Source organism: Pteropus medius, unplaced genomic scaffold (genome assembly GCF_902729225.1).
Source record: "Pteropus medius unplaced genomic scaffold, Ma_sr-lr_union100, whole genome shotgun sequence".
NCBI classification, from domain to species: domain Eukaryota; kingdom Metazoa; phylum Chordata; class Mammalia; order Chiroptera; family Pteropodidae; genus Pteropus; species Pteropus medius.
In genome coordinates this window covers 12319482-12334479 of record NW_024349804.1, presented here as the reverse complement: position 1 = coordinate 12334479, position 14998 = coordinate 12319482, and the positions used below count along the sequence as shown (strand labels likewise).

The 14998-nt window shown below is 43.4% G+C and overlaps 1 protein-coding gene across 3 annotated transcripts in view; it reads right to left on the bottom strand.

Moving 5' to 3' along the window:
• The window catches only part of KIAA0232 (KIAA0232 ortholog), a 67369-nt gene that overhangs the window by 40452 nt on the left and 11919 nt on the right, over window positions 1–14998 (bottom strand). For all 3 annotated transcript variants that reach the window (XM_039838230.1, XM_039838231.1, XM_039838232.1), the window contains exon 2: window positions 2097–2596. In XM_039838230.1, the coding sequence (XP_039694164.1) occupies window positions 2097–2327 (231 nt within the window). In that variant the 5' untranslated portion in view covers window positions 2328–2596. The remainder of the gene's footprint in view (window positions 1–2096; window positions 2597–14998) is intronic.

Sequence of the window (14998 nt, the reverse complement as noted above, 5' to 3'; positions counted from 1 at the left end):
GTTCAACTAAGATCGGGAAAAACAATGGCTTACACATGGCAGATGCAGCTGGTAGTTGAAGCAATGGCCTTAAAACCAGCCGTTTTTAAGTCCAGGTTCAATTAATTCAAGGACCAAGGGAGGAAAAAAGAAATAATGGAACCAACATCCAAAAGTGGAGTCGTCTGGCCTCCACCTGAGGGCCAGGCCGCCGTAGGCAGGTCTGACCCGGGGGCCGGAGAAGGCGGCGTGCTTCCCGCCTACGATGGGCTGCGAGCGTGGCCGGGCGGGAGTCTGGATCACCGCAGCCAGGCCAAGGCCCTTCCGGTCTCCTTCCTCCTGTGAGAGGGGCACCTCCCCCGCTCTACACTTTAACCCTCCTTTTGGGGACAAAGTGAGCACACCCTGCCCCTGCGGTCATGAAAAAGTAAGGCAGGGGCTAACTGACCCTTAAGTCACTGCTCATTAAAACAAGTATCACTTTCATGTGACCTCCACCACCAGCACGGGACTTGGCACTGCTACCCTGGGCTGGGCGGAGAGTGCTCCAGGGGCCTTTTACTTCCCTGTGGACGCTCTTTGGAACTCCGGACGCATTGTCTCATTACCCTCAAGCCATCCTGTTTCCTCAGGGCCAGCCAGAGCTGTGGGGGGAGGACCACACACAGCCGGGCACCAGCACTGTCCTGGCCTTGACTCCAAGGCCCCACTCACAAAGAGACCAGCAGAATTCCCACACACGACTCAGCAGAGGTGTGTGCACCTGTCGTCCTACTGGCAGGCCCACGTCTCACGCCCTCCGCAGTGTCCCGCAGCGCCTGGCACGTACGTACTCTGTGCTCACCAACGACTGGTACTGATGAAATAGGCCAGGCAGATGCTGCTAATATACAATTCCCAGAGGACGTGGTTTCTGAGTTAAGAGAAATAGCTTCCTCATTTCTGGAAATAAAAATTCTTCCATGTTTACAGATTACATATTTTACTTGCCCCTAAGGAAGTATATTTTACTTTTACTGAAATGATGATGGAAAATAATAGAACCTCAGTAAGGAAATTATACAAAATATGGACCAAAATAACATATTTCTGATTATTAGGTCATAGATCAGTCAATCCACTGAAAACCTGATTTGACCTAATTCTCACCAGGCACGGCACTAACACCCGGAAGCAGGGAAAACGCAGTCTCGTCTAGCTAGAGAGGGTGAGAGACCCCAAGAGAACATGCCCTCCAAACAACTGCCCTATGACAAATGTGAGGCAGACTGAGGAAATCCTCTGTATTTAAGGACTTTGAGGCTTTTCTGTAGTTTGGAAGGGCAAGGCCAGCTTCTTCTGTCAATGAAACTTTGTTCCTGCTTTCAGTGTTACTAACAATGGTTCAAAACAACTGCCCACGAAACACTCTGTTTACAGTGAAATTTGTGCACAGAAGTCACCCAGAGCCCATCCGTTTGCTGGTGATGGCTCTGGCAGGCATCACTTTCAGCAGCTCCTCTTGAAGAGTGAGACTGAAGTTTTTTTCCCCCAAGAACCCCGATTTGGTTGCTTTCTCACTCTAAACTCAGCCCTTGTATCGAATAAAATGTGTAATGGCCGACTTACCAGGTGATATATGATGACTTATGGCAAAGTTGCATGTTTTACCAAACTTTTATGCCCGATTTTAACACACACTTTGATCACTGAGCAGCTGAACGTCATTCTTACAGATACAATGAAACATGAGACTCTGGAGCGTAAAGCAGTGTAACTGACACAATGATCAAGGTGTCTGGCGATGAGAAGCGACAGTCCTCAAGCAGCGACAACGTGCTGGAGCAGTGCTACTCAAAAGGCAGCAGGCCAAGAGCCTATCGCCAGCTGGTGACAAGACCGGAGTCTGTTCCAGAACTCACCCAACACCGAGGAAGTCAGAGGGAGCACAGAGAACACCGCGGACCTGCCCAGCGTGCCTGGCGACACGGCGCAGGGCCACTCGCTGGCAGGGTGAAAGCCTGTGGGCCATGGCGGTCTACAGCCCCGCCTAGGGTATGAAAGAGCTCTTTGGGGAGAAAGCCCAACGTGCAGACACAACCACGAAATTTCGCAAAACATTTAAAGTATGTAAATACCTGTTCCTGCAGGTCGTAGTCATAGCTGTCGTGCAGCAGAAGACTGAGGACATAGCGAGTATAAATCATGGCATCGATGCCACATTTCTCCAGCTCTTGTCCCAGCCAGGTCTGCACTGGACCCAAAGCATGAAGCAGAGACATTTCAGAGACAGACCCGGGGCCTGGGTGAGAGCCGGAGGAGCTTTCCGATGGTAAACCATCCACAACGACCGTGCAGAGAGGGCGCATGAAGTTAGGTTGCTGACATTCTTAAAACGCGAAGCATCTTCTGTAGTTGGTGTTCTGTTGGTATCTGGAGGGGATTTTCACTCCAGTACAAAGGGGAGAAGCTTGACATCTAGGATAAGCATCGAGTGTTGCTGGCAGTCAGCCGTCTAGAACAGAACTTCCCTCGTCGGGCATGACCAATGAATCAGCATCCTGACAGCAACAGACGTGTAGGTGCGACGTTCTCCTTTAATTTCACATTGAGGCCAAATGTAAGTTTCCAGCAGAACCTGCGAAAACGAGAGAGAGAAAGGGATGCATTACATAGAGATGTAAATTAAGTAACTGATCTTTAAAAAAACCCCAAATGAACTGTTCCTCTTCATTAAAACACCTTTGCGATCTTAGAACACTGATTTTTTTGGCTATAATTTCTGACATTTTAGACCGTTACATTTAAACTTTTAAAAGCTTAATAATATTTTTTAAAAAATTCCAAAATGTGTATTCTTGTGCTCCATTATACTGATGTTCATTTTGCCATCTCAGGAGACAGGACTAGTAAATTGTATATCTGTAATGCTGAAAGAATTTACCTGGTAAATCGCTAGTCATTTTTCAGTATAACAATAAGCAACTGAATAGTACTTCCACTGAAACACTGGTAAAAAATTACTTTGTACAGCTAAAACCTTCAGACTTGCTCATCGCTTATTTCATAAAAATTAAAGTGAAACATGGATTTGTCTTAGAGCCACGCCAGGCTGTACTGCTATTGTAATTTTGCTTCTTACATACCTAGGTTGACTTTTTGGTTACTGGTGATAGATATCACTTTTAATTTAATAGTTTTACACCCTAAATTAACATATTTTCAAGCATGTCAAACTAATCTAACGATGGCCTTATTAAACCATAACTTCCTGTTAGAGTCCTAATTTATGATACTAGAAAATGAAAACTTACACAATTGGTAAATTTCACTGGTTCAGCTTTTGCATGAGTATTAGCAGATAATAAGAAGGCTACCAAAAATTATTTTAAAAGAAGTATTAATAACTATTGTTAGTAAAAGCATTAAGTCAGAAAGACAGTATTCTCCAAAGATTTAAGACTAGGTTTCTTTCATTTCATCTAAAAGTACACAGTAAAATTTACATCCATTAAACACAAAGACGAAACGTTTAAATCCACCATAGGACTAAGTTATTAGATTAATGTATCACTAATGCATATTGTTACTTTCTAAAATTTTCTATCTTTTCTCAATTGTGAAAACTAGATAAATTAAAGATTTTCTGTGATTTTCACCTGCTGGAATTTTCCAGCTGACTCTCAAAACATCTCCCATAAATTCTTTAATGTGTCTGGATTTCAGGATGCCAAATGGATCATCAATTAAATAATGCATTCAATTCCGGGGACGTCACCTGAAGCAAGATGACAAGCCAGTACTCATTCGATGAAGATCAACCAAGACGGTGAGGAGGCTTGAAGCAACGGCTGACGGAACGAGGTGAGAGACTCCAAGGCAGCTGGAGTTCACCAGGCAAGTACCAGAGAAGAGAAGAGATGCACAGAGGAAAACATGACTCTGCAAAGGGCCGCCCTCAAGCACGCGGCAGAGCAGTGATCAGGCACGCGTGGGGGGATCTCGCTGAGGCACAGGACATCATGAAGGACAGGAGGGAACAGGCCCTGATGCTCAATATGCCTGGGGGTGGTGCCCGTTTCCCACCGGCCAGACTGGAGAACCATGACTCAGGGAACACTGCGGAGAGTGCTCGCAGGGGCCGTGCCTCAGCGGTGGGGAATAATTAGCCCCGGACTAAACACTGCCCCAGTCCTGCCTAACACATCTTAAAAACAAGACCCAAAAGGACCAAACTGTTTCCAACTAATTTCACTACGATCCCAGAAGACAGTTCAAGAAATTTATAGGAACACAAAACCATCCGGCATCCAAGAGGGTAAAATTTACAATGTTTGGCACCCAATCAAAAATGAGCAGGCACGCTGAGAAGCAGACAAAGGGGGTGGAAATGAAGAGGAAAATAAATGGAATCTGACCCGGAATTGACATAAAAGTTACAATCAGCAGAAGAGGACTTTAAAACAGTTATGATGACTAAATGCCACATGTTTGAAAAGTATAGAGACTGGAAGACATAAAAGGTAAACTCAAAGTCAAACAGCTAGAGATGAAAACCACAACATCCGAGATGAAAATACACAGGGTGGGAATTAATGGGAGATTAGATATTTCAGAAGAAAATATTATTGAATCTTATACAAAATTAAATACAGAGAGAAAAGAATTTTTAAAAATTAACAGAGCTTCAATTTTAAGGACTCTAACATTTAATTGAAGGGGATTTAAAATTTTTGAAGAGACAATGGCCAAAATTTTTCCAAAACTGATGAAAAGTAAAACACACGTATCCAAGAAGTTCACTGAACTGTAAGCGTAAGAAACATGGAGAAAATAACACCTAGGCACACCATAACAAAACCATCCGAACCAGTGATAAAGGTCACCAGAGCGGGGCGGGGAACATAGGCAGAGCAGGACAAAGATAATGATGACGATGACGTCAGATTGCTTGTTGGAAACAATGCAAAGACTGAAAAAAACCTGTCAACTCAGAATTCTATACTCATCGAAAATACCTTCCAAAACGAAGGTGAAACAGACTTTTTCAGACGTGCAAAAGCTGAAATAAATCATCACCAGCAACCCTTCTGTGTAAGAAATGTTAAAGGACGTCCAGGCAGAAGGAAAACATACCACGACAAAGCGTGGATCCCCACGAAGGAAAACAGAGCACCAGGAAGTGGCAACTACATTTTCCTTGTTATTTAAATATCTTTCAAAGATAACTGTTGAAACAAAAACCGTGATAATGTACTGCGTGGTTTGGGACATATACATAAGTACAATGTATGACAAAGGCCAGGAGTGGAAAGATAAAAAAACGATGACAAAGTCCTTAAAAGTTACCGGAAATAGCATAATGTCACTTGGAGACAGGCTGTGATAAGACAGCTGTTAACAATCACGACACATTTAAATGGTCTAAACAACCAACTGTAAGATAGAGATGGTCAGACTGGATTTTAAAACAGCAAGACCCAATTATATGCTGGCTATAAAAATATCCATTATTAAATATAAAGACACAAATAGGTTAAAAGTAAAAGGATGGAAAAAGATAATACTGTGCCAACCCTAATGAAAGAAAAACTGGAGTGTCTACATTAATATCTGACAGAAGATTTCAGATAATAAATTATAAATAACAGAAAGATGTCTGGAAAATCCCCCAAATATTTGAGAACTAAAGAACGTATTTCTATATAACCAAAAGGGCAAAGAAGCACTCAGAGGAGAAATTAGAAAGCATTTTAAACTAAATAAAAATGAAGACACAGCATATGAATATTTTTGGGATGCCGCTAAAGCAGTACTTAGGGGAAAATTTACAGCACCGAGAGCCTGCATTAGAGAAGGTCTCAAATCGATCACCTCTGTTTTCACCCTGAACTAGAACAAGAAGAGCAAACGAAACCTAAACGAAGCAGAAAAGGGAAATCAGAGCAGAAACCGGTGAAATAGAAAATGGAAAAATGAAACCATAACTGGTTCTTTCAGACAACGAACTCTACAGACCTCTGGCCAGAGTGTTCAGGAAAGAGAGAAGGCATAAATCGCCAGTATCATGAATAAGAGAGGTGAGGTCACTACAGAGTCCACAGGTATTAAAAGGATAATAAGGGGGTATTAGAAAAACTTTACATCAATATATTAAACAACTTAGATGAAATAGACAAATTCCTTGAAGACACAAATGACCAAAATTCACACAAGAAGAAACAGAATAGCCCAGGATCTATAAAAGGAAATTAATTTATAGTTCAAAACTTTCCCACGAAAGAATCTCCAGGCTCGAATGGCTTCAAAGTTAAAGTCTACAAAATATTAAAGGAAAACAAAGTGACAGTTCTATACAAATTCTTCCAAAAAATTAAAAAGAGACTACTTCCCCAACCGTGTCAGGAGGCCAGCACCATCCTGACCCTAAACCCAGACAGATGTTACGAGAAAACCACACACCAATATGCCTGACAAACGGATGTAAAAATTCTAAACAAAACTTAGGGAATTGAATTCAACAATACACATCGGACCCAGAGAGCACAAGAGTATCAGGAAAAAGCTGTACATGAAACCTACATAGCTGTCTTTGTCATGGGCCCAAAATACTAGTTTCACTGTGAACGACTCAGTGTAGCTCAGCCACTTTAAGGACTCTAGGGTTAAAACAGCCCTGGGGGTGAACAAAAATCACCTCCGGAAGACTGGGGCAACTCTACGCAGACTTGGGGGTCAATTCCAGCCGAAGGACCTAATAATAATCCGAGCCCAGAAGCGAAAGTGGTGGGCGAGGGGGCAGGACATCCGTCGAGCCTGCTCACTCCCACGACACTGCCCAGGAGACCCCATGCCACCCTGGGTGTCCATGGGTCAGTGCCCTGGGATGTCTACGATCAGACCCGGGAAAGAATAACCAACTGAATTTTAAAAATAAAACCTTTTAATTTTTTAACTATCCAGTCTACAGGTCTTCAGAACAATATGCGTCCCAAATGATTTGTCGGTTATGGAAAAAACAGATCTAGATACTTGTCATTCCATTAGTAAATACTTTTTCAATGAATAGACAAGACTCATGTGGTTATGAGAAAATTTCAAATGAGTAATTTAATAGTAAAGCGTTTTTTATGGGGGGCGGGATTGAGGGTCGTTTCAAAGTTCACTGAATTTCCAAAATCTCATCCTTTCTGTCACGACGTTCTCAGGAATATATGCCATCTTTTTATACCCTGTGTAAAACACAGACGTTACTGAACAGAATTCAAACTACAGCTCCCATGAGCGATCCCAGATAGGTACTTAGGTGCACGAGCGTCTCCCACAAGCTCTAAGCGACACACACTCAGTCTCCGGGACTCAGGCAGGGCAGACACGCGGCCAACTTTAAGATAAAGGTGTTTCCCTCTTTTCTGTGATCCACTGTCTACAGTTTCAGGTTTGCTGAAAACACGTAAGTTATCCCAAGCGCATAACCTCTTTCTGACACAGGCCACACATGTACTTGTGAAACGTTTTCTCAGTTTGCTATGTTATGGCGCAAGTGACCAAGGAGCACCGGACAGTGAACAGCTACAAATCGGGCTTCTCTGGGCAACGTGTAACACATGGCTCTTGAGCGGAAACCTGGGTGCCTGTTTGTCAGGTATACTTCTGAAATGTCCTTTTAGTCTCAAGAGCACTTCTTTTTTTTCATATATACTTTTATTATAAAATTTTTAATTTTTTTTTAATATGAAAAGAGGGACATCTACACATAACTTCCCCAGCCTAAAACAAGTCACTGTATTTTTGTGTGGTTAGTATCAGTGTTTTTTCCTTTGTGAACTTGAAATTTTTTTTTAGTATTTCAACATGTATAATAATAATAATGATGATGATGATGATGATGATGATGATGAAGGAGGAGAAGGAAAAAGAAAGGAGGGGGAGGAGGAGGAAGAAGAGCTTTTACAGTCTTGTCTTTTTCACCTGACATTATGTCAACCCTACGTTGCTCGAGGTTAGTCAAAATAGGGCAGATCATGGGGCAGAAACAACCAACCCCCGAACCGCAGGAGCTCGGCACAAAGGGGCGTGTCCTGCTCACGCTACGTGTCCATCCTGGGCTGGCAGAGATGCTCTGCATCATCCCTCCTCAGTGCAGTCACTCTGGGACACAAGATGGCAGTGTGGCCGCTAACCCTGAAGGCTCCTAGTCCGGGAGCCAGAGAGAAGACCCACGCCAAAGCACATACTGGCGGCCCAAGCTTCCTCCAGAAAGTGAGCCGCTCACTTCTCATCAGTCCAAGCAAGTCTGGCGCCTCGCCTCTTCAACAAGGTGAGGGGGTGCACTCTTCTCGCATGGGGGGTGGAGGGGCAGGTGTCAAAGCCCCAACGACCCTAACATCTAACACCGCTGAAACCAGCACTCCGGCAAACTTGGATGGACAACTCGAGGCAAAGATGAACTGAAACACTGCAAAGAAAAAACGACCCATATAAAAGAGACTAAAGGAATGTGCTCAGAAAGGCTGCAGAGGCCTGAACACTGATCGAACACCACCACCTAAACAGCACCAGGGGCTGTTCCCGCCCCTCCGCCTCTAGGAAGCCTTCCCTGATTGCTTAAGGCCACACTGCTCTGTCCTCATCGCCCTCGGCCCCGCCATGTACCCACCCACACCTTCTCCCACTGCCTCCTGCATGTGGGTTCCTTCGCGAATGACGCTGAAAGTTCTTCAGGGCCAAACTGTGACACATTCCACGTACTATTATTCAGCAGAACACAGGCCTTGGCAGGTGATCAAAACTGTGTCGAACTAAATACTTCCCAAATCTAGACGGAGGGAAATAAATTCTGAAAAAAGAGGTTTGAGAAATAAAACAACAGTGTAATACTAGCACATGGGGGAAAAACTCAACTCTGGGCCAGCTCTGAGCCCATCGGCAGGGACTGACTCTGACCTAGGAACTCTAACTCGATCTTTTCACTGCCCACACGTACCAGAGACTCACATACAGGGCACTGGGCATAGTGGCAGTGACACACAGATGACAACCCTCGGGTTTTTCCTTCCACATATGCCATCCTATACGAGCAGGCTCTGGTCTTCATCCCTAGGTAACCAACTTATACTTCTTCCCATCGAAACCCATGGCCTTCCCTTTGATCTGGAATGGTACTGCTGCAACCTACGCCTTTAACTATGTATTTTTAACTGGTCTTTCCTCACCATACATATCACGATAAATTCATTAAAGTGCTCAGTATTCACGGGTCTCCATTACCTGCGACTGTCTGTCCATAATTCTTCAATTAGGATGTCTACAGGATTTTCATATAAAAAAAAGCCATTGAAGGGGAAGGATAAAGGAAATAAAATATAAACAGAGGAACAGAGAAAAGAGAATAAGGAATGTGGATGTTTAAAATATTAAGATTCTACTACTTTTCACAAGATCCCACATAACATTTGTCTGGCAAACCAGAGATGCATGCACTTAACAAGGTAGTCAGACATAATCTCTGCCTGTGATTTTCTGGTCTCGGTGCATTAATTTGGAACACAAAGTACACAGTGCTTACTCTCTTTAGAAGTCAGCCTGGCTCAGAGCCACTCTATGGCCAGAAGAGAAAAATCAAAGAGAACCTACAACCTAAACTGAAACTCTATCACTGAAGAGTCCTAAAAGCTGGTCATAGACACTTGTTTAGCCTCGGTATCTGGAATGGACAGTCAGGCAACAGCCTCGACCCCATCCAGAAGTGGATCAGGTCGCAGGAAATGAATAAGACTTCTTTTAAAGATAACATCGTCAATAAAACTCATGTGGGACATGAGTACTTTCTATGCAAACAGGAAGAACTACATAAATTCCATTTCTACTAGCTAGGTTATCAGAAATCAACTGATTAGTGTATATTCTCCAATGACAAAATGAATGCAGAACTGTTCTTAGAGATAAGACTACTACTTGATAATAACAGGAATTACCAAAGGTTTGAATTACAGGCCCGTCAACAGATCTGATTAATCTCTGTTTAAAAGAAAAGGAAGAAAAAAGATAATGTCAATAAACTGCAGACAGGAACAGACCCAGTTAATCTCTGTTTAAAAGATAAGAACAAAGATAAGAATCAACTATAAAATGATAACGTCAGGTGAAGAAAGCATTCGAAAGTACTCAACTTGTTACCTACCGGTCCAAAGTCCCTGTGCTGATGCTTCCAAAGACCAGAACTCAAAACGTCCAACAGTCTGAAACAAGGAAAGGGGCCGCCAAGAAGATGGGAGGCCGAATCCTAAAATCCATCTTAAGAAAGTAGATCTCAGACCTCTTTTACGTCAAGGGAAGGAGAAATGGGAGGGCAGGAGGTGACTGACGACCATAGGCATCCATCCGGGCGCCAGCAGTGTCTGAGGAAGACTGTGCGTCCTCTGTAGACTCTAGGTGCTGTGAGTCCCACCCAGGTGTCTGCAAATCTTTGATAAACAATACTTACTTCCCCTACTCCTTTCTACTAAGGGGCTGTTTTTGTAAAAGTCAAGCTGAACACAGCATTCCCGTAATGATCAGCAAGTCCACGTGCGAGACTGCGCAGGAGCTCTCAGCCTGAGTCAGGGAGGCCCCGCATTTCACTGTTACCGACGTCCATTAAAACAAAACAAAGCAGCTCTAGAGCAGTGCGTGAGGAGACTACATAAAAGGGAAGAGCCTTCTGTCCCCCCGGGACGGGTCCTCCTCTCCAGGCTGAGCTGCTGTCACATCCGCACAGAACTGAGAGTCTGGATCAGCCTCGAAGTCCTCACAGTTCCAACTGGGCTCTTAAGGAGACAACCTGATTGTGTCCATTAACACCGTTTTATTTCTGACTTTTACCTGGCAGTTTTTTGATGATTCATTCTCATCTGTTAATATTCCTGGCTTAAAAAACTGGACTCCTTTTCACAGATTAAAATTTCTTTGCAAGTTATCATATTACAATAAGGTGTTCAGTTCATCTAGATCTGGTAAATGTCAGAATTCTTTAGCAGGGCTACAAAAATTACAGTTTTTTATGTCTCCCAAAAAGTCCTTTCGGAGATTTACAAAAATGCCTTCCCCCCTCCACCCCAGAAGGGGTAAACTTTGAGTCAGACAGTTGTGGCTACATACTAAACCTGACAAGCTCAGGGGACGCCCACAGACCAAAGGGTGGTCGGAACGTAAAATTTCCTAACTAAAAGCCAGTCACGGTGGGCAGTCACGTCCTAGGTCTGCAGCTTCCTTGACAAAGGTCGGTCTTTAACTCTGAAACTGTCCATTGTCTTGTGCCTCTCAGACAGCATCCCTTCCGCCTGTCAGAGGTCTCCTTGTGCAGACCTCTCCCGGCCCCAGAGCAGGAGAGCGCCCCCTGACGTCTCCTCCTTGATTCTAATGTATGAAACGGGCCACGAAACTGCCATTCTCCAGAGCATTTTCTCAATTCGTTGAGATTTTGCTTCCCAGCAATTGTCAGTTAGGCTCAAATACACTCTTACAAGACTTTTTTCTTAGGCTGCTGATAGTTTACAGGGTGAAAACACATGCATAAAGCCATCTGGGTCAAAGGGGAGAGGGATATGTATACACTTACATTTGAAAGAATCGGTCCTCTTGCAAAAGAAAACAGCTACCGAACAAAATCCCAAAACCAAAGCAAAACAAAGTTCTTAATTATGAAATTCTAAAAGCTTTTACAAAAGTTGTTGGAAAAGTGATGTTAACAACTAAATTTTAGAAGTTTAAAAACTTCCTTTGAGAGAAACTGAAACTTATCTTCACTCTAAGAAATACACATTTCAAAAACCCTAAGCAAGTTTATTTAGAAACAAAAAATTATAAGAAGTACATTTTTAGAATTTTTGAAAATGCAAAAAGCTTTAATGTGAAACCCACTTTGTCCAGCATAAAACATTTTATCAAAGAAAATTCTAGATCGTTGTGCACTAAAATAATTTTTCAAAGTGGTACCGCTGGTTGCCAAAATGTCTCTGCATAAAAATTCTACAGCTTTCAACTACTAATATCAAAAACACAGTGATCTATCTTCCGAGTTTCAATGTAGGGGGAAAAATGGCCTGAAATTCTGTAATTGCCTGGTAAGACATGGGTCAATTTTTAAGTTACTACAAAAAGCCGTAAGCTAACTAATGTATATTACAGTTGTCCAAATAAAATTAGGCAATAAGCAATACTTTGGTAATGTTCTAACATCTGTCTATAAAAGATCTAATTCAATATAAAAATTTTAAATGGATTACCTGACTCATATCCCACTCGTTAGCAATTTTAAAGAATCAGAATAAAATTCTCTATTTGATTTTGCAAAAAGAGATACATTTGAGAACTCAGAATAAGTTAAAAGTATTTGTTTTCATTTTTCATCCATTAATTATATGCTTCAAAGACTAAATCATGTCTTTAGATGTGACACTTAAGATAACTACAGTTACAGACCCTAGGATGCTATTTAAATGAACAGTGTAACCACTGTAAAGATAACCTGCTACAGTTTTCCCGAAGTGTATTCTGGATGATATAAGGCCTATTATTTTTGCTATAGAACGTCTTCCTTTTGCAAAAATTAGGGAAATACCAAAGCTGAAACAAAAGCAGGTTTGTTTATTTTAGGACATCTTGAAACTTTTAATATGGTAATGTGCATCTGGAACCTCCAGGAAGGAAACAGCAGATAGCACTTGCCATACGGATTTAATTGTGGCCCCTTTTGTGTTCTTCAGAACACACTTTGGGAAATGTGACCTTCTAACCAGAAAGAATGAACATTTTCCCTAAGGCTCAAGTTCTAAAGAAGATACAGGTCACTTAGGGTCCCTTATGTCCTGAATTCCCCAGGACTGAAAGGTTAAACTGAAGACTTAATTTAGGAATAAGATCATTAAGTATACACTTCTTCTCTGCATAAACTGTACTTCTTTATCCAGTAAGTCGATTGGCACTCCTTTTTACATGGTGCCAGAAACTTCCAGATTCTCCCTTTCCCCCTCGGGATGCCTCAGTCCTCACTTACTAGCTCTGACGCAGGCACTGGGGGCTACTGGCTGACGTCTGCACTGTCAACACATTCTCTGCAATACTGCAAGGGCAGGGCCCCTGCCACGTGCCGCCTGGTGCCCACGACCACATGGCAGCGAGGCAGGCAGCCACCAGAATGACCCTGGGTTTGTTTCCACTTCACGAAAGCACCACGCTGTGTTTTAGTGAATCAGAAGACAGATCTCTGACAGTATTTTAATGGCAGAGCCACCATTAGGAGTGAACTCAACTGGCCAGCAGCTCTACCATGGAGGACCGAGGGTGGCGCCCAGAGGGCACACGCCAGAGGCCAGAGGCCGGGCGAGCTACACGGGAAGCTCCTGCACCTGACACACAGTTGCTGGGCGTCAGGCATAGCTGCTGGACGTTCGGAAATGCCACCTGCTTCAGGTGTGCTTCCTGCAGCCCCGCGACACGCCGAACGAAGGGGAGCAGCGTGACTCTGACCAGTGGCCGACGGAGTTCTCCCGAGATCAATGCAACGAACTCCTCAAAACCCGAAATACAGACACTTTCAAGACAGGAACAACGCAAAATTCTCAAAACTGTATTTCAGATACTCAGCAAAGCATGACATTCGGCAGAGGTGACACATTTTGGATTGGAATTTTTACACGAATTAAGACCCTTTACCTCAAAAAACAAAAACAACAAAAACACCAGACTGAAAACTATCCGTAGAGCCCTGTACAGGTCAAAGCTCTTTAAAACGTCATTGATATGTACAAATCATAAAAAGTGTTACATTACGAAAGTAAATGTAAGGAGGGAAAAGTTGAAGACAAAGACACTGCATGGCTAACTATCCAAACACTAAACATAAAATATCAACTTTCAAATGATTCATGCTAAAATATGAAATTGATTATTCTTTTCGTATAGATTCTAATCAAGTTTTCTATCATGTGAAATATTTGATTTGGGGGTTAGTCATAAGTATTCTGCTCGGGTCAATATGAAATCAGACACCTCTGGGAAGACATTATCCAGCCCTTGAAATGTTTAATAAGTTAATCTTATCCAAATGTACCTTCCAGGGTTTACCCCGCCACCAGTACCTGCAACACCTGAAGTGACTTGGCTTAGAGTTGTGTCCCATACCCTTGGACGTTCACATTTCAACTACTCAGTGGCGACATCAAATGTCACCACCTACAAGTCAAATCTCCTACTGTGACCTTAGTCTCAGCGAACTGGGCCTCAACTTGCACAAGAATTACGCACGTACGCACGTACGCACGCCTATTTAGCTGTCCCTCCTTCGACGTTCTTTCTTTCCTTCCCAGACACAGTCTCACATCAAGTAATTTAATTTCATCTTCCCGTGCTCCCTGGTCACCAACCTACTACGCCCTGCTCTACACCTGAATCGCCACTGTGTGATCCATTATGTTCCAGCAAAATCCCCTTTGTGTCTTTATGTCCTTGGGAGAGGGAGAGAGAAGCATTTGGCTGAATTCAGCTTCCACAGCAGAGCCAACACCGCCCAGGCCCCCCGCGAGGCTAAGTGACTGGGGCTCTGGCAGAAGGTGCTGGGAGAGGCCTGAGTCCTCGGACTCAGAGAAAGGGCTGCGCAGACCTAAGGACCCCTCCCCCAGGCTCTGAGGTCTCTACTACAAGAGCAACTGAGGAAAGGGCGCATGAGAGCAGACTGTCACTGTGATGGTTTGCTTATGTGTCACCTTGACTGGGCCATGGGTGCCCCCCTGCTGGGTGTTTCTAGAGATGGGATTAGCACTTGAATCATAGGCTGAGGAGAGCAGAGGGCCATCCCCAGCGTGGGCAGGCCTCCCCCAGTCCGCAGTGGCCTGAACAGAATGAAAGGCCGCAGGAGGAAGAATCTGTTTTACCAAGTTCCCCAGATGACAATGAACTTTATGTTTTAGAACAGTCTTCAGATACCCTTCCCCACCTTCAGGTCAGAAAGACACGTCTATATTTTCCTCTAAAAGATTTCAAGTTCTCCTCACATTTGTGG